At 46.6% G+C, this 21,378-nt stretch overlaps 1 protein-coding gene across 2 annotated transcripts in view; it reads right to left on the minus strand.

Annotated features, from left to right (window-relative positions):
• Positions 1-21,378, minus strand: part of Mras (muscle RAS oncogene homolog) — a 57,436-nt gene that overhangs the window by 11,943 nt on the left and 24,115 nt on the right. For both annotated transcript variants that reach the window (XM_029543456.1, XM_021206359.1), the window contains exon 2: positions 15,006-15,215. In XM_029543456.1, coding sequence (XP_029399316.1) covers positions 15,006-15,198 — 193 coding nt within the window. In that variant the 5' untranslated portion in view covers positions 15,199-15,215. The remainder of the gene's footprint in view (positions 1-15,005; positions 15,216-21,378) is intronic.

Here is a 21,378-nt window from a genome sequence, read left to right on the forward strand (position 1 = left end):
TCTCTCTCTCTCTCTCTCTCTCTCTCTCTCTCTCTCTCTCTCTCTCACACACACACACACACACACACACAAAGGAGACTATTTGACTATCTGAAAAGAAAAAAAAAGATAGGGGTGGGATGTACAAGAGAGGATCATGTGAGTAATTGTATACATGCATGAAGGTCTCATAACAAGGTCCATTATTTTGTACAATATATTACACCGTTTCATGTCCTGCCACCCAAGCTTCCTAGGGGAGGCTGAAGGTACCCAGCTTCCGCTCTCAGGAGAGCAACTCTGCCTGCTTTCCCTCCTTGTCTTGTGAAGGTCGGAGACCTCTGGGTAAGTGAGGAGCAGCCTTACTCACGGTGGGAGCAGAGGTGTTCAGCCAGTCTGCAGTGGTACAGGCAGCACTGGGAGGCAGAGAGAGAGAGTCTCCAGTTGGAAAATACCAGTGCAGGCTGCTCTAAGATCTCATCCCACATGTTAGCACTGCTCAAGTCTCGGGTGGGCAGACAGCCAGTATGGAAGGGCGCCAGCCTGGGCTTTTGATGTTATCTGTCAAGATTGACTTCTCTTCTCCTTCCTTTCTCCTTCCTTTCTTCCCTCTCTTTATTTATCTAGATATGGGTCTGGCCACCTAGATCGAGACAAGCATCCAGATTCCAAACACATGCTGAAGCTATGACCTCCAAGCTTGAAGCCTACTCCCCTCCTCTCTGGCTGTCCCAGCCTCCCTTGGGCTCAGAGGCAGAGCTGTGAGGAGGTCTCCCTCATGGGAGGCCTCAGTCTCTGTCATCTCTGGAGTCTTCTTCCAGCCTGTGACCTCAGTTCTTCAGACGTGTACCTTGTAGCCTGGCTCAGCTCTACGCTTTGGTAGTGAGTGGTGGAGATCAGGAGCCGGGTACTATTCTCTTGGGTCTTCCCCCAGGTGTAGCTCCAAGGTGGGTTCAAAAATGTGCGGAAACACAAGGCACATTCCTCATTCGAGGAATGCCATGACCTCCGTGAATGGCCTTTTAGGTTGAAGGAAAAGCACTAAGAACTGACTTTGAAGCTTTCACTGGTGACGTGGACACATGGGTTCCAGAATAAAGATAGTGATGTCAAGGGTGAGAGCAAGGGAGATCCAGCCCTGCCACTCCTTTGCCCTGCCCTGAGTGAGGTAACGAGAGAAAGAGAGAGAGAGAGAGAGAGAGAGAGAGAGAGAGAGAGAGAGAGAGAGAGAGAGAGAGACAGACATAGGTGATGCCCTTCCCTGAGGTAGTAAGGAGAGCTGGCCGCTGGCCCTGTCTCTTGTGGCTGCAACACTTGAGAGTGTGCTAGCCCTAATGGCGAAGGCACAAGTAAGCCAGCCTGAGGGCGGAGAGCAAGAGAGATGACCCTGCTTACTGCTGATGGCAGCATCGGGTAAACCAAGGGCTTGACCTGGTGGTGCGGATAAGGGAGAGTGGGCAGGCTGACCAGCTCAGCTGCCACCCAGGCCCATATTTAGGGCTCCAAGTCAGCCAACCCCAATGTCTATGTCATCTGAGAATGGTTGGGACTCATGAAAGGCCAGTCCTGCCGATTCAAAGCTGCATGACCCGGGGCAACAACAGGATAACCTGGAGGAGGCCCAATGAGAATCCAATATTGATGATGTCATAGAAGCCACAGACCTCACTCGAACCAGACCAATGACTCATGGCAATGAGCGTTTGCAAGTGAAGATGTGTAGACAGAGGGATAGACTATGGGACACACTGTGACACACTACAGATGACACACTACAATGAGATGTTTTCTGTGCTCTGTGTGTGTGTGTGTATGTGTGTGTGTGTGTGTGTGTGTGTTATTTGGGGAGCGTGCAAAGGTGAAGGGTAAATATGAGGGGACAGGGAAATGATTGGGACTGGGGTACATGATATGGAGCTCACAAAGAATCTATCTATATCTAATCTATATCTATCTATCTATCTATCTATCTATATCTTATTTATTTCTGGAGATGCTATTTCCAGTGACCACATCTCAAGTTTGTTCATTCTGTAATCCCCAGGCCTTCTATGGGAAGGGAGAATAATCAAGCTTACTTTCCAGGCAAGCTGGGTGGGAAAGCCCGTGCCTCCCTAGCTATGTTTGTATTGAGCTGCATCGCCTCACAGAGCATACACAGTGACAGGCTTGCTCCTTCCTGTCAGAACTGTTCTCACTCTCTGGGTCAGGTGTGTAATAGGGCAAGGTTGGGTTCCCCCAAAGCATGGCTGGGTGCACTAACCACTCGTTGTCCCCTGAAAAGGAGCTGCTTTGGCAGGCTGTGAAAGCCAGGCCACCTCCGGCTGCCTCCAGGGAAGGAGCCAGAGTTTTACAGAGCTTCCAGCTGGCTTCCTGGCCATGAGGGAAGGATTCCCTCTGGCAATGACACCAGCTTTCCCAACCCAATGCCCACAGGAAAACAGCAAGTAATATTCCACAGCTACTAATCCCAGGGATGCCTGTTCATGATGCCATACTACTCCAGCTGTGGGGCGTAGAGTGAGAAGAACGTGGGGTAGGTGTGCACGAGGCCCAAGATCCCCTGGGTTGGTGTGCAAACTGTAGGTGTGAGTGCCCGTTCTGGGAAGGTTCTCCATGACTTTGTGGAGTTCTTAGAGAAGCCAGAGACACCCGTCCTCTGACGCTGCTCTCGGGGATGAGATTGTCATGGTTTGAATATAAAATCTGTCAAAGACTTGGCTCCCAGCTGGTGGCTCTATTTTGGGAGGTGGTGACAACTTTAGGTGGTAGGGCCTACGTAGAGAAAGTAGGTCACTGGGGACAGGCCCTTGAAGGGACTCTTGCTCTGGTCCCTTTCGCCCTGCCTCTCTCCCTCTCTTTGCTTCTCAGCAAACAGCTTCCTGCTCTATATATTCCTGCCACAATGATGTTCTGCCTCACTGCAGGCCCAAAGTGACGGAGCTGGCAGACTGTCAACCAAACCATCTGCAATGATGAGCAGAGATAAACCTTTCTTCTTCTTAAATTGTGCTCTCAGGTATTTGTCAGTGATGAAACGACTGACAGGGGCTGGAGAGATGACTCAGCGGTTAAGAGCACTGACTTCTTTCGCAGAGGTCCTGAGTTCAACTCCCAGCAACCACATGGTGGCTCACAACCATCTGTAATGGGATCTGACGCCCCTTTCTGGTGTGTCTGAAAACAGCTACTCATGTAAATATAATAATTATAATATAAATAAATCTTATATATAAATATAATAAATCTTAAAAAAAATAATTCAAAAAAAAAGAAAGAAAGAGGGGCTGGAGAGATGGCTCAGCGGTTAAGAGCACTGACTGCTCTTCTGAAGGTCCTAAGTTCAAATCCCAGCAACCACATGGTGGCTCACAACCATCTGTAATGAGATCTGGTGCCCTTTTCTGGTGCATCTGAAGACAGCTACAGTGTACTTATATATAATAAGAAATAAATCTTTAAAAAAAAGAAGAAAGAAAGAGAGAAAGAAAGAAAAAGAGAAAGGAAGGAAGGAAGAAAGAAAGAAAGACAGACAGACACCAAGGAGAAGTTGCAGAGGACAGCAAAGGCCTCAAGGCCATAGCCAGAGTTCAGGAGCATCATGGGAACACAACAGAGCCCGGGAAGGGCCCTGGTAGCTGGGAAGAGTGGAGAGAAACAACTCTGTGGTCCACAACCCAGGTTCCATTTCACAGCCACTTTGGGAGGCCAGTCAATCACAAGTGAAGAGACTGAGCCCGGCTGCGACCAGTAAGCTTCAGGCTGCTGTGCCAATGAACCATAGGGTAGGTTCTGAACTCACCCTTGCATCTAGCTCCTTATGCCTACCCCCTATGAGCAAGAAGCTAACAGAACATGTCCAAATCCTGATAGCAGGCAGGTCAGCAGGCAGGTCGTAAAGGAAGGGTAAAGACAGATGCCTCTGCTGTGGAGGGCTTAAGGCTGTTCCTCCAACACCTGCTCCCAAATGACTCCATCACACTCTCCCCAGACTATGCCTGTGGGCAGATCTGCAGACCTGGGAAGAGATATACAGCTGGGCCTGGTGGTTTCCTTTCAATGGAGTCCTTCCTGAGCTCCTAAGAATTCCAAATCAGCTAGGTTCCTCGTCCCTGTCACCACTTTCTTCTTTGTTATCACCTCCACTCTTATCTTAGAAACAAGAATAAATTTCACAGTCCCCCCCCAGAACGGACTGCCAAGTCTGTGGGCCCCTCATGCACTGTGGGTGGGATGCAGTGTTAAACATGTGAGCCCTAGCAGCACACCCAGGAGAACCGGAGACGTTGAGTCCACAGAGAGACAAAGCAGCTGAGGGGGTCCAGCAACGTTCTCCAGCCAAGAGCCAGGCGTCATTCGAGAGTCTTCCAAGGAGAGACAGCCTCAGGAGCCCGTGAAAGAGCGAGCAAAGTGTGTGTCTCTGTACACCAGAATGTCAGCCACACACATGAAGAAGAACCTGAAGGTCTGCAGCAACTCAAAGAGCCTCCCAAGCACCGAAGCTATTCACAAGACTCGTGCTATGTTTCCACACAAACGAGATGTGAGAGCTGGTAACCACACAAGGGCAGAGAGTAGAGTCTGGGGTCCGGGGAGGGAGGATGAGGAGTAGGGGCTCAAGTATGAATGTTTTGGGGGATATAGAAAACATTCAGGAATTCATGGCTGTAATTTTAGTGATTATTAATTTATGAATCGGTTGGTGATTTATAAGTGCACAACGTGGATAGGTGTGGTGGTTTGAGTAGGTATGGCCCCCATAGACTCATCTGTGTGAATGGCTGGCATGGGGGGGGTTGGCACTTTTAGGGGGTGTGTCACTGTGGAAGCAGGCTTTGGGGTCTCCCATGCTCAGTCTATGTCCAGTGTGGTACACAGTCTCCTGCTGTCTGCGAATGAAGATGTAGAACTCTTGGTTCCTCGAGCCCTATGTCTGCCTGCATGCTGCCATACTTCCAATCCTTGAAACTAAACCTCTGAAACTATAAGCCTGCCCAATTCAAGTTTTCCTTTATAAGAGTTACCACAGTCCTGGTATCTTTTCACAGCAATGAAACCCTAATTAAGGCAATAAGCATGCTAAAACCTGCAATTGTGCATGTGGTCTACATGTTTTTCTTCCTTCCTTTCCTTTTTTCTATTATTATTTTTTTTTTCAAGTCATGGCTTTTCTATGTAGTCCTGGCTGTCTGGGAACTCACTCTGTAGACCAGGACTCAACTCACAGAGATCCACCTGCCTCCTGAGTGTTGGGATTAAGATATGTGCCAGCACCACCTGGCTGTGGATTATATCTTTTTTTGTTTTGTTTTGTTTTGTTTTGTTTTTCGAGACAGGGTTTTTCTATATAGCCCTGGCTGTCCTGGAACTCACTTGGTAGACCAGGCTGGCCTCGAACTCAGAAATCTGCCTGCCTCTGCCTCCCAAGTGTGGATTATATCTTAATGAAAAAGTATATGATTAAAAAGAATCAGCCTCCCCTCCTCTGAAACCCATGCTCCACCCCTCATCTCCTGGAAGTAGATGCCTGGCTATCTTCTGAGCCTATCCCTTCCTCTAGAAACACCTTGATTCTGCTCTTTATATGAAAGGCAGTCCGGACTTGATAAGTCCAAAATTAGTCCCAGGATTCCCAGTTCCATTCCATAACGTATTTTTTCTTTCCCCATCCCATGATTTATTCTTCATCCACAAACCCTGTGGTTCCCCCTAAAACTGTATCTGGAACCTGCTTCTTCTCACTTCTTCCCCCACAGCCCTAGGCTACCACTCACTGTACCCCAGTTTTATTCCTCTACACACAAGCCAAAAGCAAGCGTGAAACGAGACAGATCACATGCCTCCCCCGCTCAAAACCATCAGTCCCATATCTCCTCAACTCACCTGCTGGTCTCCTGTTTATTAGCTGCACAGAGCACCTGTGTTTACTGCAAGGTGAGTTTCATTTTACCTGTTAGCTCTCTGCATCCTACTGACCTAGCAGAGCTGTCAAGGCTATCTATCAGAAACAATCTTTGCAAGGCCCTTAGCCTGGCTGGTAGCAGGCAAAGAAAGTCCGGTCAGTGGTCTTCTGCTAGCACCAAATACCAGCAAGAAAGGATTTAGGAGCTCTTCCAGGTGAAGAGAGCTCCCTACCTGCAAAGCCTGCCCCAGGCCATTGGAAGCATTCCTGCAGGAATGACTCACACAGCCAGGAGAAAGGGGCAGACACAGACCTGTAAGGCTGGATTCACCCCCTGAGGCCAGTGGCCTTACTTACTACCACAGGGAAAGAGGGAAATTCCCCAAATCACTGTCTTTAGGAAAGAGGACAAAGGGTAGAGGACAGGCTGACTCTTAACTCTCCTCCGTTCTTGCTTGGAGGCACCTGATGTGCCCCCTCGAATGCTGACCATTGGATGGTAAGCATAAGTGGGTCAAAGCCCCAGCCCAGAAAATTCTCCCAATAAGCTTTCTGGTTCCTTCCTCTCTTCCTGCTCCAGAAAGAGTGTGGATTCGAATGTTCAGGGAAAAGCCAGGTCCAGCCCCCACCCCACTCCCCGTAGAAGACAAGTACACTTGTGTCTAGTTTTGGGCAGAAGCCAGGGTAGAAATGTCCTGGCTTCCGAGGGTGCCAGAGGACAGACAGCCAGGCTCATTCACAAAGAACGAGCCCTTGCCGAGGAGAAGAGGGACAGCAAGGTTAGGAGCCTGGGTCGGGAGAGCTCCCGGGCAGGAAGGGGCTGCAGAATGACTCTTTGATGTTTTGTGGCAATGGATGTCCCAGAGGCTGGCACGCAGAGTGAGCCTGGAGCCAGATGGGGAGGGGAAGTCCAGAAACACTTGCTTCTTCTGTAAGTGGGCAGAGGTGTGTGCCAACAGCTGTTCAGCATGCTTAAAGCTTGTGCCAAAGCAGAAGTGAACACGAGAAGGTGGAGACCATACTTAGTGGGGTCAGGAGGCTGAGGCCTGGCCCGGCCATTGGCCAGGTGTGGCTCCAGGCAAGTCACTTCTCCTTCTGCACTGGGTAAGAGGCTGATCTGATGAGCTCAGCAGCCTTCAGGCTCTAGCCCAGCAGAATCAACAGGGACACACAGCATTGCTGAGATGAGGGACTGAACAGCGGAACCCAAAGAGAATTACAAGCCACATTCATAGCTGAGGGGAGGGCGTAAGTGTAGAATGATGAATGCCATGATTGGGTGAAACAGGAAGGAAGTCTGTGCATATATAGGTAAGCGGGTGTCAGTGTGGTTGGGGGTGAATGAAAAGTTTTGGAAACAGGTGGTGATATAGAGCAAGGATAATGTACTGAACAACACATACCTGTATATTTCAGTATAGTTCCAATAGTGGATTTTATGAGATAGATGATTGATAGATGGATAGATAGATATGTGTATGCATATATGTGTGTATGTATACATATGTGTATATGTATATATAGTTGTGTATACATACACACACACCTCACAGCAGAAAACCTCAAACATATAACTCCAAGACTCTGCTTGAGGCTCAGAGCTTCCTGACTCAGAACTGGAATGCAGTGAACCACACAGGTACAAGCCAGGGTAAGGAAGGGTCCAAGAGACCAGGAGAATCCAGACAGCCAGGAGGAAGCACTGAAGAGGACCCACAGTTAATGGGTGGACAGATTGTATAGAGGAAATGTTCACTGTGGGAAAGAATTCAAATGAAGCAAGAAACAGGTTTGTAATATGGCAAGCACCCAGTGAGCCCCCTGGGAGTGGGATCTCAGAGGGATCCTCCTGAGTGTGCCTGCACACATGACCACAGCCATGGGGAGGACAGCACAGGAAGGCAGGCCAGGGATGGGATGGAATCCTGACAATCCAGCTGTGTGCCTTCTCCCTAGGAATTCAACACCACTCCCTAGAGCCACCAGAATTGGCTGTCACATTGACGAAGATTCTCATGCCCAGCCATCTATGCAGTGTGTGGTGGTCTTTGGGAGTTTGAGCCAATGCCAGCTGTCAGAAACTCAGTGTCTCGGTTGGTTTCACCAACACTGACCAAGTACCGAAGAAAACCAGCTCAAGGGAGGAAGGATTTACTCAGATTTTTAGTTCACAGTCCTGGCTTCTGTTGATCACAGGACTGTGACAAGGCCAAGCGTCAGGGTGGCAAGGATTTGTGGAGGATAAAGCTGTTTGTCTCATGGTAGACAGGAAGCAAAGAGCAAGGGAGGGACTGGAGACTGGGTAGAACTTCCAAAGAGACACCTCCAGTGACCGGCTTCCTCCAAGATCTCCCACCTCCAAAAAGATTGCCACTGCCTAGTGACCAAGCACTCAACACCAGAGCCTGAGGGAAACAGACATTCTGTATACAAATCATAACATTCGACCTTATTTCCATCTGTAACAGTGGCTACCATGACAGCATGTGGAAGAGGTAAAGAGTGCATTCATGGGTTTTCCAGCAGTAACGGTCCGGCCCATGACATCATTGCTATCATCATGACCCCACCCCCACCCCCCACAATCACCATTGCTGCCATCATTGCTCAACTCATGCTACAATGTTTTTGCCCTCAGTCTGGGACAAGAAAAAGCAAAATCCAGAGCACTCTGAGATTGGTGAGGTATGGGGCGACTGAAGGCATCTACCCCCCAGGTTTAGCACATCCCCAGATGGTACCTTACAGCAGGGAAAGCAGGACCCCAGAGCACTGGTTGCTCAGGAAGATCGATGGCTCTCCAAGGTTTGCACACCTCCCAGATAGGGTCAGTGTTATGTTCAGGCCTAAATATAACAGGCCTTTGATTAAGGTTCTCTGTTGAGGTTTAGTCTGTTGCTATGTATTGTAATGCTAAATACTGGCCCTGGTTGCCTCAGAGACAAGAGAATCAACCAGTAAACCAAGTGATATTATGTGACCTTGCTCCTTAATTTAAAACTATCAGTTGATTAAAGATGCCTACAGCCTATAGCTGGGCAGAAGAGAGGTGGGTGGGGTTTTGGTTCCCAGGCTTGGGGTCTGAGGCAGAGACCAGCAGAGGAGAGGAAGGGGGGAGAGAGAGAGAAGACGCATGGGGTAGGAATCTCGAAAACATGGCCAGTTGGAGTTAAGAGCTGCCCAGATGGAACATGGCAAGTTACAACTAGGGGTTATTTATGGGGAAGTAGATTTTAAAAGTTTAGAGGGTAGATATCTGTCCAGCTCTAGTGTATTATAGGGTTATAATAAATATAAACGTTTTGTGTCTCTTATCTGAGAACTGAGCGATCAATGACGGGTTGAAACCCCCGATTGAGACGTATTACGACATTCTCTCTATATGGGACATCCTTCTCAAAGCCATACTCAGCTGAAATGACTTAAGCCTTGTTAAAAATGGGAGAATTTATGCTGAGGAATGTGCTAGTCTGGGAATCTAGTATCCATTCTTAAGGAAGACCTAGGTGGGCAATGCCATAGGCTAAGCATGCTGGCTAACTTTATGTCAACATGACATAAGCTGGACTTATTAGAGAGGAGAGAGCCTCAAACTGAGAAAATGCCTTCGTAAGATTTGGCTCTCAGTAAGCCTGGAGGGCATTTTCTAAATTAGTGATTGATGAAGGAACAGCAGGCCCACGGTGGGAGGGGCCACCAACCCTGGGCTGGTGGCCCTGGGTTCTATAAGAAAGCAGGCTGAGGAAGCCATGAGGAGCTAGTCAGTACATATCACCCCTCCATGGCCTCTGCCTCAGCTTCTGCCTCCAGGTTCCTGCCTCAGCTGACTCTTCCTGTCCCGACTTCCTTCCATGGTAGACTGGGATGTGGAAGTGGAAGCCAAATAAACCTTTCCTCTCAGACTTGCTTTGGTTATGGTGTTTTATCACATAAAAGCCTGGATCCCATTAAAACACATAGAAAACCTAAGACACTAAGTCAGGCCTGGTCTCACTGACCTGAGCTCCTAAAGTAACCTTAGGACCATGCTCCCCCTGTCTCTGCTGGGAAGAAATGGCATCACCTCAGCTAAGAGGCACCCTGGAAAATACTGTTTTCTCCCTGAGAGGCAAATGTTCAAAGTTACTTAGAAAAACATTAAAGAAGCTTACACGGCAATAAAAAGAAATAACACTGACTGAGCCACAACTTGTACCAGGAGGTGTTCTCCTCTCTATGTGTTATGCAATATTTCTCTGAATGTTTTCTGTGGAACACAGCCTAAAATGAAGTGCCTAAAATAGTTCTTTTGGGGAGGAATCCTAACAATATACTCTATGTTCCTAATATACGTTATACAGTAAAGGGTTTTTATAAGACCTGCAGTAAAGAAGCTTATTTCCATGTATTTAACTCAGTCTGCCCTAAAGCACGGGATATTCCAGGAGATGGTGCCTGCAGTTATTTTAGAAAGTGCAGGCTGGGTGGGATGGCACATGCCTTTCGTCCAGTACCCTGGGGACAAAGGCAAGCCGATCTCAGGGAGTTCAAGGTCATCTTGGCCTACATAGAGAGTTCTAGGCTAGCCAAAGCTACATAGTGAGACCTTCTATATTAAGAAGAAGGAGGAGAGGAAGAACAAGAAAGAGAAGAAGGACACAAACAAGCAAGCAAGGAAGGAAGAAGGCAACAAAGAATGCGCATAAGTGTAAATTTTCTAATAGCTACATGTATATTCTTTACTAAGAATTAGGAAAGCAAAGAGAATAATGTTAGCTAATCCATTGAGCCTGTTACTGCATATACATTGTTCAGTTTAAAAAGTATTTACTGGCAGGAATAACAGGGATGGGTAAATACTAGTGTAGTTGTCTTGGTCATGGAAGACCTTACCAATAAAGTGACATTTAATAGGCTGTGGATGTAGCTCAGTTGGTAAGGTGCTTGTCTACCGTGCCAGAAGGCCTGGTATATGCATCCTATCCTAGAACTCAGGAGGATCAGAGACTCAAGTTCAACCTCAGCTACACAGTGGGTTCAAAGCCAGCATGCCACACAGGAGACCTGCCTTAAAAAAGAGACAAAAGACAGGATCTTAGTGAATTATGTTCTTCTACTGGAAGAACACGCTAGAAGAGAGAAGATCACATGCAACTTTCTGAGTAGGGACACATCTGTCTACCTGTCACCCAGTGAAACAGATCAGAATCCCAGGCTGCCGACAAGGCCCCGAAGGCTGGTGTGTTTTCTGTGAGATGCTTTTCATACCATAGCATGCATCCCTTCAGCAAAGCGTGGTCCTGCTGAGGAATGAAGTGCCTATCTCCAGGTCCTCACAGTTTCAAGGTGCAGCGCAGGTAGCAAGAAGTCAGGAATGACGAGAGCCACTTTAATATGACTAGAGGGCCAGTTGTCCAGAGGATAGATCAGTCCTAACTGTCTATGCATTTAATGACAGAGTATTGCTTTAAAAATGCACCAGGAAAACCCTGGTAGAAAGCAAGGAAATTTACAATCACAGCCTGACATGCAGCACTCCCCTCTTAATAACTGACAGAATAAGAATTCAGAAAACCAGTGAAGACACGGGAGACCTGAACATCATCCGTCAGTGTGACGTGTGAAACCCTCACAGAGTATCCTATCCAGTCACAGCAGACTCTGGGAACATCTAGGAAGACAGCCCATCTTCTGGGCACAGAGACAAGCCTCCATAAAGACTTCAAAGGTTGGACTGCATGTTCCCTGACACACTGGAACTAAAGATCAGGAACACAGAGATTTTTTTGGGAAATTCCCAAATACTTGAAAACTAAATAAGATAGTTCTAAATAACCTAGGGGTCAGAGAAGAAATCTAAAGAAAACTAGAATTTGAAACGGAATAGAAATGAAAACACAAGCCAGGCAGAGTGGCACAGGCTTGAAACCCACCCAGCACTCGGGTAGCAGAGGCAGGAAATGAATTGTGAACTGAAGGCCAGCCTTGCTTAACAGAGTTTTCCAGGGCAGCCAGAGTTACATAGTGAGACTCTATCTCGGGGGGCTGGGGGAGAGAAGAAGGAAGGAAGGAAGGAAGGAAGGAAGGAAGGAAGGAAGGAAGGAAGGAAGGAAGGAAAATATATATTACAATTTGTGGAATACAGCTAAAGGAGTAATTTAGAGAGTTTTATAGCACCAAATGAATGTCCCAAGGAAAAAATAAAATGACTCAAATCAACAATATCTGATTGCATTTCCGGCAACTAGAACAAGGTGGGGCATAGTGCTGTCCCTACAGTGTCAGGTACTTGGGGTGCTGAGTAGAAGGATCACTGAGCCTTGGAGGAGATTAGCCTGGGTAGAACAGCAAGACATTCCTCTTCAAGGACATGAGAACAAGAGAAACTTAAATCCAAAGTAAGTACAGAAGCAGAAAGAACGGTTATGAGTGGAAATCAATGGAACCAAACGAGAGAAATCAACGGGTGCCCGTGCTCACTCAGAAAAAAATCAATACATAGAAAACCCAGCCATGGTGGTGCATGCCTTTAATCCTAGCACTTGGGAGGCAGAGACAGGTGGATTTCTGAGTTCGAGGCCAGCCTGGTCTACAGAGTGAGTTCCAGGACAGCCAGGACTACACAGAGAAACCCTGTCTCGGGAAAAAAAAAAAAAAAAAAAAAAAAAGAAAAAAGAAAAAAGAAAACCCAGCCGTTGCCTGATCAGGAAAAGGAAGGAAAAAAGATACAAGTTACCAGTATCGAAAATGAGAGATGACTTCACTGTAGAATTTACAAGTATTATAAAGATAATAAACAAGATATACAAATATCCAAGATATGCAAATATAAACAAACATAAAGATAATAAATAAAGATAAATAAGATTATAAAGATAATAATTATCAAAAGCCTTATGCTAATAAATTTGGAAACTCTGATAAACTGAGCAAATTAAGAAACATACACACAAGGGCTGGAGAGATGGCTCAGTGGTTAAGATCACTGACTGCTCTTCCAGAGGTCCAGCATCCATTCCTGACTGAAACACCTTTGCAAACTAGGGAAAGGAGCTTCCCTAACCTGACAAAGAGTATCTCCGCCTAATAAATCTATGGTTACTCGGGCCAGAAGACTGACCACGGCCTCGGAATCAAGGCAAGGATGTCTGTTCTTATTAGGTCAATCAGTGTAGAACTGGAGGCTTAGTCACTCAAGGAAGGCAAGAAACAGGAAGTAAAAACCATTCAGATTGAAAAAGAAAATATAAAAATACCTCTACCACAGCTTGATCATCTAGGGGAAAAGATCTCACAAAGAGTCACTAAACTAATAACCAGCAGTTGTGTGATTAATAAAAAGAAATCAATTACTTTGGAGGGGGTCAGGAGGCACAGGGAATGCAGTGGGAGGGGGCAAGGAATGGATTAGAATCAATTACCTATAATGGCATATATGTTTAAAATGCCACAATGAAACCCATTCCTTCATAAGCTATCTTAAGCTCATTTTTAAGAATTAATTAGAAATCACTTATATTTATATAGTCTAGTAGCAAACAACCAAAGCTGAAATTAAAAACATTTACCATAATATCAATGCAGATGTAAGTATAACTCTGTCAAAATGTACATAAAAGACCTGTGTACCTGAAAGTGTAAAACCATTGAGAGATCATGAGAGGTGTAAGATAAATGTCGAGACAGACAGAGCGTGTTCACATTTAAAAAACTTAGCACTGTCCACTAAGACATCCATTCTTAAGACTGAGGACATGGCTCAGGGCTATGACAACTTGCAGATTTTGAGTTAAAGTCCCAGGCTCAGTATCAAACATGACAGAAACTCCTTCAGGTTATATACAAATTTAACACTATCTCAAACAAAATCAGACATTTTAACGGAGTCTATAATTCATATATCCATTCTCACAGCTTTGGCTACTGAGTTTGTTAAAATGCTATAGCCGGTGAGGCAATGGTCATTTGTCTTAAATCAGACATCCGGACCAAAGACAGATTACACAGGGAACTGGTTGTCACTAGAGAGACAAAGGCAACTGGGAGGAAGAATGTCCTCAACAAGCAGTTCTGGGGGATTCATCTCATCCCCATGCCACATGCAAAGTATACAGAATAGGCCAAAACCTAAACGAAAAACCCCAAACAATTAAACTCAAGGAGAAACCATGAGAAATACTGTCGTGACCTTGGGTTAGGCAAAGATTGCTTAGACAAAATACCAAGAGCACACTCTGTAAAAGAACGAATAAACTAGACGGCGTCAAAACAGAAACGTCTAGCCTTTCAAAGAAACTGTCTTGAGAATGGAAAACAAGACACAGACTGAGAAAAAATATTTGCAGACTGCACTTATCTGAAAGAACCTTGTAAGTCAGCAGTTTTCCAAACCCCCCTCCTAGACCAGTGGCCTGGGCTTAATGGGCCTTTGTTTATGGAAGAGACTTGGGCAATAGAAAATCATGGCCAGGGGACTCTAGAACGTGGACTCCAGCTCGTCAGTCCCTATAGGCTGTGCTAAAAACAGGCCATCACTCTCTGTCCTCGGAGTTTCAGAACGAGAAGGGCCTGGGAATTCACTTTTCTAGTAAGTTCTTTGACCACAACACTAATTTTGACCAGACTAGACGACAATGCCAGATGTAAGATCTCCCAACAAAGGGACGCTTCCTAAATAAACTTTGATCACTAAGAAATAATTTTTCAGGCATTTTGAGCACCTCATTCTTGGGAGTTCTTTTTCAGCTTTCCTTAATAAATCTAAAAGAGAGAGAGAGAGAGAGAGAGAGAGAGAGAGAGAGAGAAAGCCTCAGTTTCCCCACTTTTCTATACCTGCCATCAGCATGTCTGCTCAAGCGAGCGACTCCTGAGAGAGCATTTCTGAGCTGTCTGGAGTCCAGCCTGGCCTCCTTGTTCCGTGTCCACTTTCGTGGCCACTAAAGTCTTTAGGCAACTCTATGAAGACATGATCTCTCTCTAGAATTCTCTGCGCCCCCCCCCTCCCCGAGGAAGCTAGCTGCCTATTGCCTCGCAGCACCCATCCTATAATAACAGGAAACCATGTTGCCCCACTAAAGCCTATCAGATTCCCCTGAACTTCCCCATGTAACGACCCGCCCCATGCAAGACTGTCATCGGGTCTCACCATCCAGGATGGCCCACTGATTGTCAATCTCTGTATGCTTCAGGTAGGAGTCTTCAATGGTAGGGTCGTAGTCAGGCACAAAGATCTTCTGGAAAAACTGAATAGTGAGAGCACTCTTGCCCACACCGCCATCTCCCACCACTACTAGTTTATATGTGGGAAGGTTTTCACTGGGAACAGCGCTGGTCGCCATGTTTCTGGAAGTCAGACCTAGGGAAGAAGGACACATGGAATGAGGGAAGGATCTTTCACTTTTCAACTAGGAGAAAAATATTCATGGGCTTTCTTCACTGAGTTGGGAGGAAATATGGGTTTGGCTCTTATAAAGGAACACAGACGCCCAACAGTGGATCTGAAAATGAAACAAGGCAGAGGAGTGTTAGTGAGCTTTGTCACGCATGGTCTCACCACCCAGAGACGATCGCTGTACAGACGGCCCGTACACCATTATTTACTGAACAGCAACTACATGCCAGGTCTGATCTTATTCACACCATAGTACCGGTCTTTAACGAATACAGCCAAAAGCTGTGTCAAGGGAATTCCCTCACAACTAACCTCTGCCCCCGAATGATATGAGTAAGAGGGCTCTGGGCTGAGCAGATATAGAAGACTGAAGAGAGTTCACCTCTCACTTCATCTCTTATCAACTAGAACATCTCTTATCGACTGGAATGCTCTGTGGAGAAAGCAATGAGGCTTTGGAGCCCAGAGGGCAAAGGGGCGGTGTGGATTAGCATGCCTGTGCTCTGGAAGGCCCCTCCCAACTCAAATCTGCCTTCCTCTCCCTCCATCCTCTCCCACTTTATCATATAAGTCAGGAATCTCTTCCAGAACCCTTGCTCTGCCTTGCCCTGTCCCATGACTTAGAGTAGAACAAACCTTGGCTGACTTTTGCATAGTGATAACTATTACATATGCTCTGCATTGTATGGGTTCCCATTCAGGGAAGTAGAGAGGAAGCAGAAACTGGGCAAAGAGGGATGCAAAGTGCACAAAACAGAAGAGTTAAAGAAAAAAAAAATCACACATTCGGATGCTCATCCTGGAAACTAGGCCAAGGGTGTCTGCTGTCTGTGAAACAGCAGGGAATATTTAATGTTCAGCCCTCATTGGTAATGGACAATGCTACTCTGTGTCTTTTATTGTTAATTTTTGACTCCTGATTTATAATTTAAAGGCCTGTATATTTTATTAACTTGAAGTGGATTTTTGACTCCTAATTTATAAAGGGCTTATATTCATTATATATATATATATATATATATATATATATATATATATATATATATATATCTTCCATCCACTTTAGTGGGAACAAAGGGAAGGAAGGCACAGGTGTGCTGGTGGTGAATCTGGTTAAACCATGGTTCTCAGCCAGAGATAGTTCTCTCCCCTACCTCAGGATATCTGCAATGTAGGGATGTGTCTAGATAACACTGGCTCCATGTGGGTAGAGTTCAGAGACATCTAGAAACATTCTAGAAAGCACAGGGTGCCCTTCCCCAAGAGGCCTCCCAGCTGAGGCAGAGAAGAGAGAGCTGGAAATGTGGGAGGACAGTTCTGAAGAATGATGGGGTCTTCACAGGTCAGGACTGACTGTGAAGAGGTGACAGAGAGGGGTGAAGAGTAAGTGACTTTGGGAAACAGTGCCACAGAGTGCCAGAAAGAGAGTCAGGCAGGGGTCATGGAAGGCATACTCAGAAAACCAAGAAGGGATCCAGTCAGCTTCTAGCCAGGCCAGCAGCAGTCACACACCGGCGAGGGAACTATTGGTGAGAGTCAGAGGTGGCAGCTGGATTCAAGGAAAGTGTTTTCCAGATACAGCGGGGCACTTGCATATATGAACTCACAGCATGTGACAGCATGCACACATGAACTCACAGCATGTGACAGCATGCACACATGAACTGACAGAATGTGACAGCATGCACAGGACCTGAGCAAGGTCAAGTCAGGGAAAATCCTAGTGTGGAGGCAGGGGACGGGGGGCACAAAATGCCACCGCTAGCTTAGGAACTATTGGTATTTCTTTCTTTCTTTCTTCCCCCCCCTCTGTGTGTGTGTGTGTTTAAAAATTATTCCTTTATTTTTATTTTATGTGCATTGGTGTTTTGCCTGCATGTATGTCTGTGTGAGGGCATCAGATCTACTGGAACTGGAGTTACAGCTGTGAGCTGTCATGTGAGTGCTGGGAATTGAACCCTGGTCCTGTGAGCAACCTCTCCAGCCTGCTATTGACATCTGATAGCTGCCAGGAGGAGAGTCGACTTTCTGGTTAGTTAACCACACACCAGACCAGGCCCCGTGCCCAAGGGTTGTTGGGTAACATGAACTAGGCTAGACAAAAAGAGAGGGCAGACAAGGAAGAGGAAGAAGACAGACTCAAAGTTGAGTGGGTAGGGAGGTGAGGGTAGAGAGGGTAGATGTGGGGGGGAGCAGGAAGGGGTGACTATGATCAGAAAACACTGCATGAGATTCTCCAAAGAATTAATAACTATTTTTTAAAAGAACAATTAAGAATACTCATAGGAGCAAGAGCTGCCCACTGAAGACCTTGCCAGGGAAAAGGAGGGTCTCTGATGGCTGGGTATGCCATCATACAAGCAGCACAAAAAAACAATTCTAACCACTGAGGGAGTAGAAGCATGTGAGCGCGCACACACACACACACACACACACACACACACACGCACGTACCAATGCTGCTCCGGGGAAGAAAGAGGCTGGGGTGTAGCAGAGACACCTATGCCAGAGCAGGGGAATAGCACAACCCAAGGGACAAGGGACTGGGGTTCCTGCCATTGCACCCCTGAATCATAGCTTCCTTCTGTATCAGACTAGCAGGCTAGATTGAGAGGTTTTTGTGATTATTTTCAACTCTATGAGATCTTCAACTCTAGGCTGTGACAAGAGGATAGTCACAAAAATGTGGGTTATGTGGCCATGTTGATTTGCATGTGGCTAAAGGCCAGCACTGTTGCTGGTCCTCTGCAGTCACTGAAACCTGATGTTAACATTTAGGACTCCCCCAAGGTGTGGGGGGAAGTGTGTGCCTTTTTGAAGCCAGGAAGAATATAAACTTCTCAGAGCTGGGCTGAGAAAATGCCTTCAGAGACAGATCAAAATTAAAAGGGAATACACCCTCTTCTACACTCTTATCAGGTGAGAATTTATTGCAAGGAAAGGAATCTAGTCGGGGAACTTCACAAAAATGTGAGGAATGGGGAGATGGAGGTAAATGTTGGGGGAAAGACAGACAAACATGTCAATCAGGCAACTGGGTGTGGTGCTGTACAACTGTAGTCCCTAAACTGGTAAGGCTAAGGCAGTAGGTTCACAAGTTCAAGCAAGTCTGTGATACACAGGAAACCCTTACACACAATAAATACGTACACACATAGAAACAAAGCCAAAACAGAATAGTTAACATTCCTAAAAATAAAAAAAAAAAAAGAAAAGAAAAGAAAAGAAAGAAAAAGAAAAAAGGTTTTTATTATGTATGGAAAAATACCAGATCTCAAAACAGCAAAGTTCTAAGGTCACTCTTCCAGGAAGGTACCGGTCCATGACTGCCCCTGCCCAAGGGTGGCTCCCAGAACAAAAAGGTTTGGAAGGTAGCTAATCCAGAATCAGACTGCAGGGCACTTTGATCTCCTGTGTGTGTTTCCATGAGACATACACACAGTCAAACCTCCTTAGCCATGAGATCCGCATTTACACATTCAGCCAACTGCGGGTTGCGACTATTTTAAATTTGACTTGGAAGATCTAGAATGGCCACTCTGATCTTTGTTGGTAAGGACAATGGAGAATCGGGTGCCCATGTACCCTGTAAGGGTGAGCAGCAGGACTTAGATGGGAAATCCTAGGTTTTAAGACCATTAGTCAGTGAAAATGGCGACTGTTTCACCAGCCTCAGCTGAAGCCGGCAGGCAGGCTTTGGGGACTAACTCTTCACAGAACTAGAGAAAAGCCCAGAAAGACGAACAACTCCCTCCTTAAACAGCAGCAACCAACCCTCCCTGTGAGAAAGATCAGTGAGAAACTAAAAGCTTCCCTCTTGATTCCGGGCACATCTGTCAGAAGCAGAAAGGCTCTTTCCCTGCAGCCCACCAGACTGCAAGGCCAGCCTGACTGACGCTGGTCCTCGGCGTGGACCAGACTTGAAAAGACGCTATGCCTGCACCCACTTGGTCTGTAAGGCTCACCCTGGGAACATAATCTCTTCTGCTCCTCATCCTTCTCTCCACCCTGGAGGTTGAATTTCTACCTCTGTATCACCACACAAATACTCAAGCTTATCACTCTTTTATCGTTTGCACAGGACGTGTTAATAAAACAATTTTGCATCTGAAAACAAAGTCTCTGGGGTTGGCGCTGTAGCTGGGTTGCTAGAGTGCATGCTTCGAGCACACTAAACCCCCAGCACCAGTAAACTGGATGTGTGAAGCATGTCTGTAACTCCAGCACCAGGGAGGTAGATGCAGGAAGGTCAGAAGCCCAAGGTAGTCCTTAGCTATATAGTAAACTGGAGGCTAGCTATAGTAAATATGGGAGATCCTGCCTCTTAATATTTATTTTTCTCCTGACATATATAGACCATTTTTCTTCCCGTTATTCCTTAAGCGCTATGCTATTCATGCAGCGTATACATTGTATTGGGTGTGTAAGCAATGCAGAGGCAATTTAAAGTATATGAGAAGGTACTGTGGCCTTTTATGTGAGGGACTTGAGGATCTACAGATTTGGGGGTCTTGAAACCACCTGACCCTGTCTTGGATACCAACGGATGATTTAACAGATTTGCATCTGGAACAATTTGACAGTATTAACATCCCTCACAAAATAAATACTCTGGTCAGTGAGGCCTGGTGCCACCGCCCTCTCCCCACTGGACAAGCGCTGGTGAAAAAGACACTTTTCCACTCTGCCGGAAGAAGCCACATGAGCAAGCACCACTTAGAGATGGGAAGAGGATGAGGAAATCCAACCATTTCTGTTGTGTTCGTCAGAGAACACAAGGTAAGACACCATTAGTCACAGAGGACATGAACTTGACCTTTGAGTCAGAGTTCAGACCACCCACAGCAGAATCACCTGGGACTTGCTATAAACAGCCTCTCCTTGCTAAGGCAGCTGGCAGGAAGTGGTCAGTTGAGGGCCCCCCCCCTCCTTTTCATGGTGCTCTGACCTCAGGGATTGAGGAACCCCGGCTGCGGGGAACCACATCAGGTCAAGGGTTTCTGTCGATGGGAGTTTCCTTCGAAGTGGGGCTTCCACAGGGTCCCACAGGCTAAAACCCTTTCCATGCCATCCACAGCGGATGAGGTAACTCTGCGTTCCTGAGCATTTAACTGTGACCTGTCACCAGTAGCCCTCAGTGACCACTCCCATCACACCTGTGCAGCAGACATACTCTCCTGCCACCTCAACTAGCCTTTGCTTTCCTGGTGTGTCCCTATAGTCATAAAATGTCCAACGTGTGCAGAATGGCAGTAAGCAGGGGTACACAGACAACTCTAGTCAGCCCAGGCCCAGGAGTCACATTCCAGGGGAGACATGGCCTCCACACTGTGCTTTGAGCTCCGTGGTCCCCACGGAGAGGCTACCATCCATCCAGGGAATCTTCTACACATTTATTATGTACCCAAAGGCATAAGCTGTCTTTGTGTCCCCTACCCCCAGCCCCTGTCCTCACAAAGCCTGGCACAGAACAGCCTGAACGTACCCGGGCTTAAGCTCTGGCATTTCCAAAAGTTAGACAAACTGCCAACCTCAGAGCTGGCCTCAGCATACACAGGACTAAGGGAAACCCTCTCAGCCAGGCACTGGGACTGCATCCAAGGGGTCAGATGAACCCCACAGATACGAAATAAGTGTGAACTGAAAGGCTCACCAGGACAAAATGGATCCAGAAACCCCCACCCCCACCCCCCCAGTACAGAAGTGGTTTGGGCTGTGAGTCTTCTCCTGGTGTGAGGGGGAGGAGGGAGATGGGGAACATGTTTTTCACCCAGAAAAAAGAAATTGGATCAAATGAAGTCTTCATAAATGGAGGCTGGCATGAAGATGACAGGCTACATACCATACTTCTACAAAATAAGCTGGTCTCTGTATAGAACAGGGAGATAGATTCTTAAATACCAAAGGCTCTGACGAAAAGTCACCATGGCAAACTCAGTCGCTAGACAGCTATGGAACAAACTGCCTATACAGTCCTAGCACTCTGCTCTTCTCCTAGTGGAAACCATTGCTGAGTGCTTGCTCTTTGCTTCGCGGGATTGAAGGCGGCCCTTGAAGGTAGGGAGGCTGCTTAAGGAAGATATGGTTTCTCATCACAGTTTGCCATTCATCTTTTGCGGTTCTGTCC

Source organism: Mus pahari, chromosome 10, assembly GCF_900095145.1.
Source record: "Mus pahari chromosome 10, PAHARI_EIJ_v1.1, whole genome shotgun sequence".
Taxonomy (NCBI): Eukaryota; Metazoa; Chordata; class Mammalia; order Rodentia; family Muridae; genus Mus; species Mus pahari.